The 3,054-nt window shown below is 43.0% G+C and overlaps 1 protein-coding gene across 1 annotated transcript; it reads right to left on the bottom strand.

Moving 5' to 3' along the window:
• LOC104710033 lies at positions 220–1,515 on the bottom strand. Its single transcript, XM_010426567.1, has 4 exons — positions 1,222–1,515; positions 806–1,125; positions 346–676; positions 220–285 (listed from the first exon to the last, which is right to left on the bottom strand). The coding sequence occupies exons 1-4, from the start codon at positions 1,513–1,515 to the stop codon at positions 220–222; spliced, it is 1,011 nt and encodes a 336-aa protein (XP_010424869.1).

Genomic DNA, 3,054 nt, shown 5'->3' with positions numbered 1-3,054 from the left:
AGATGTTTGGTGAAAAGGCAATTTGTGGGATTTATTGATAGCACAGTCGGGACATAAATTGTTTGATGAAGCTTTATTATTGCAAGGTAAAAGAAATTGAGAAACAACTTGTTTTGTGATAGATAGGAAAGGGTGGCCAAGCCGGTGATGCCAATCAGTGATAGAGAGATGTGGTGTGGTGGAAGTAAAGAAGGATTGAAAGATGGTTGGAGAGGTTGGTCACTCATATAGTTCTCCCCTAATCCTGCCTTGAATTAACGGAACCCCCGAGCTGAGATCCTTCACCTGAAAATAGGTAGGGAAAAAATGAACTGAGACTTGGTTGTTATTGCACAAGCGATATACAGAGATCAGATTTTTCTGTATATTTGGAACACACAAGACATTATTAAGAGATAAAGGGTGAGAGTTGGATGGAAGAGTAAGAGAACCAGTGTTGGTGATGGAGAGACCCGAACCATCACCAATGAGAATTGAATCCTCGCCATTGTAGGGTTGATGCAAAGCCAGGTTGTGGAGGTCACTTGTAAGATGATGAGTGGACCCAATATCCATTACCCATGGGTTTGAAGCAACAGCAAGATTGGCATGAGGTTGCCATGGACGGAATGGTGACGGAAGAATGCCAGGATGAGAGAAGGAATGTTGCTGTTGGAGATGAGTGCATCGTTTGGCACTGTGACCAAACACGCCGCAGAGTTGACACTTGTCTTGATAACCTCTTGTCAGGCGATTGTCTGGACGTGAGGATTGGTATTGCTGTTTGTGGTTATGTTGCCAGGCCTAAGATTGTCGAGGTTGAAACTTTCCAGTGTTGTTTCTCTGGCGAGAGGTGGCAACATGAGCAGAAGCGGGTCCAATTGACGGTGTGGACAGGGATAGAGCAAGAAGTTTAGCTTCTTTGTTGATGAGCTTTTCATGAACTTCGATGATAGAGGGAGGAGTGTCGTGACCTTCCACTTGATCAACAACAGACTTGTAGTCTTCTGGTAAGCCAGCAAAGATGAACTCAAGTTGCTCTTCATGGGCAAGAGGCTTGCCAAGAAGAGCAAGTTGATCAAAACGTGTCATCAACGTCTGCATATACTCATCAACAGTTTTGTCACCTTTGGAAGTTTGTTTGATCTGTAAACGGAGTTGTTAAAGATGTCCCCAACTCGGGTTGGCATAGGTGGAGGAAATTGTTTTCCACATTTCAGCAGCAGATTTGGTTTTAGAAACCATGGGTTGAAGAGCAGACGAAAGAGTGCCAAGGAGACCACTATAGATAAGTTTGTCCTGGCGCCTCCATGTAGAGTAAGCTGGATTCGGTGTTGGCGGATCAGTGGAGGTGAGCGTTTGATCCGGTGGAATTTTGGAACCATCAATGTAGCCAGCAAGATCGTAGCCATCAAGAAGGGAGTGGACTTGAAGAATCCATGTTATGTAGTTGGTAGAGGTAAGTTTAGTGACATTCATCATATTGATGTTAAGAAGACCTTGAGTGGTGTCAACAGTTTCAGCAGCAGCAGCCATGGAGACAGAAGAAAGATCGGGAGGGAGAGCAAAGAAAAGAGAAGACGGCTAGAGAAAAAAAGAAAAAAAGAAAGGGTATCGATTATAGCTCTGATACCATGTAGAGAATGTGTTTGCTATATGTTCATGAGTGTTATACATAGGTGTATTTATNTTGGAGATGAGTGCATCGTTTGGCACTGTGACCAAACACGCCGCAGAGTTGACACTTGTCTTGATAACCTCTTGTCAGGCGATTGTCTGGACGTGAGGATTGGTATTGCTGTTTGTGGTTATGTTGCCAGGCCTAAGATTGTCGAGGTTGAAACTTTCCAGTGTTGTTTCTCTGGCGAGAGGTGGCAACATGAGCAGAAGCGGGTCCAATTGACGGTGTGGACAGGGATAGAGCAAGAAGTTTAGCTTCTTTGTTGATGAGCTTTTCATGAACTTCGATGATAGAGGGAGGAGTGTCGTGACCTTCCACTTGATCAACAACAGACTTGTAGTCTTCTGGTAAGCCAGCAAAGATGAACTCAAGTTGCTCTTCATGGGCAAGAGGCTTGCCAAGAAGAGCAAGTTGATCAAAACGTGTCATCAACGTCTGCATATACTCATCAACAGTTTTGTCACCTTTGGAAGTTTGTTTGATCTGTAAACGGAGTTGTTAAAGATGTCCCCAACTCGGGTTGGCATAGGTGGAGGAAATTGTTTTCCACATTTCAGCAGCAGATTTGGTTTTAGAAACCATGGGTTGAAGAGCAGACGAAAGAGTGCCAAGGAGACCACTATAGATAAGTTTGTCCTGGCGCCTCCATGTAGAGTAAGCTGGATTCGGTGTTGGCGGATCAGTGGAGGTGAGCGTTTGATCCGGTGGAATTTTGGAACCATCAATGTAGCCAGCAAGATCGTAGCCATCAAGAAGGGAGTGGACTTGAAGAATCCATGTTATGTAGTTGGTAGAGGTAAGTTTAGTGACATTCATCATATTGATGTTAAGAAGACCTTGAGTGGTGTCAACAGTTTCAGCAGCAGCAGCCATGGAGACAGAAGAAAGATCGGGAGGGAGAGCAAAGAAAAGAGAAGACGGCTAGAGAAAAAAAGAAAAAAAGAAAGGGTATCGATTATAGCTCTGATACCATGTAGAGAATGTGTTTGCTATATGTTCATGAGTGTTATACATAGGTGTATTTATACAAGAGGAGCTAGGAGGAGTCTAGGTTTAGCTAATTACAGTAGGTTCCTAAAGTGTACATAATCAGAATATATGATATGATATGATATGATATTGAGAATCACAATCATATTACTATAATATCTCTAATATAACATACCTTGCAGCTGCAAACGAATCATCAAATAGTAACAGTTCGAGAAATCACAATGAAAGGCGACTCGAATGATGAATGCACAAGCGATATTATTGACTCGACCGGCAAGATTGATTTGACCTTCCCCCAAATAGCACCATCTTGATGTTGTTCCAACGCAACCTCTACACACAAAACGATTTTTTCCGAGTCTTGATCACAACTATTCTGGTTTTGACACCATCCCAATATC

This window comes from Camelina sativa, chromosome 1 (assembly GCF_000633955.1).
Source record: "Camelina sativa cultivar DH55 chromosome 1, Cs, whole genome shotgun sequence".
Taxonomy (NCBI): Eukaryota; Viridiplantae; Streptophyta; class Magnoliopsida; order Brassicales; family Brassicaceae; genus Camelina; species Camelina sativa.
Note: the sequence above shows the minus strand (reverse complement) of the source record. Positions and strands in the feature narration are given on the sequence as shown.

What these genes read in the sequence shown, in the direction of transcription:
- LOC104710033 (XM_010426567.1), bottom strand. Translation starts at nt 1,515, where the DNA reads ATGGCTGCTGCTGCTGAAACTGTTGACACCACTCAAGGTCTTCTTAAC. An exon ending in CGTCTGCTCTTCAACCCATG is followed by an intron (nt 1,126 to 1,221) that starts GTTTCTAAAACC and finishes CTCCGTTTACAG; the next exon opens with ATCAAACAAACTTCCAAAGG. An exon ending in CAGAGAAACAACACTGGAAA is followed by an intron (nt 677 to 805) that starts GTTTCAACCTCG and finishes GTTTGGTCACAG; the next exon opens with TGCCAAACGATGCACTCATC.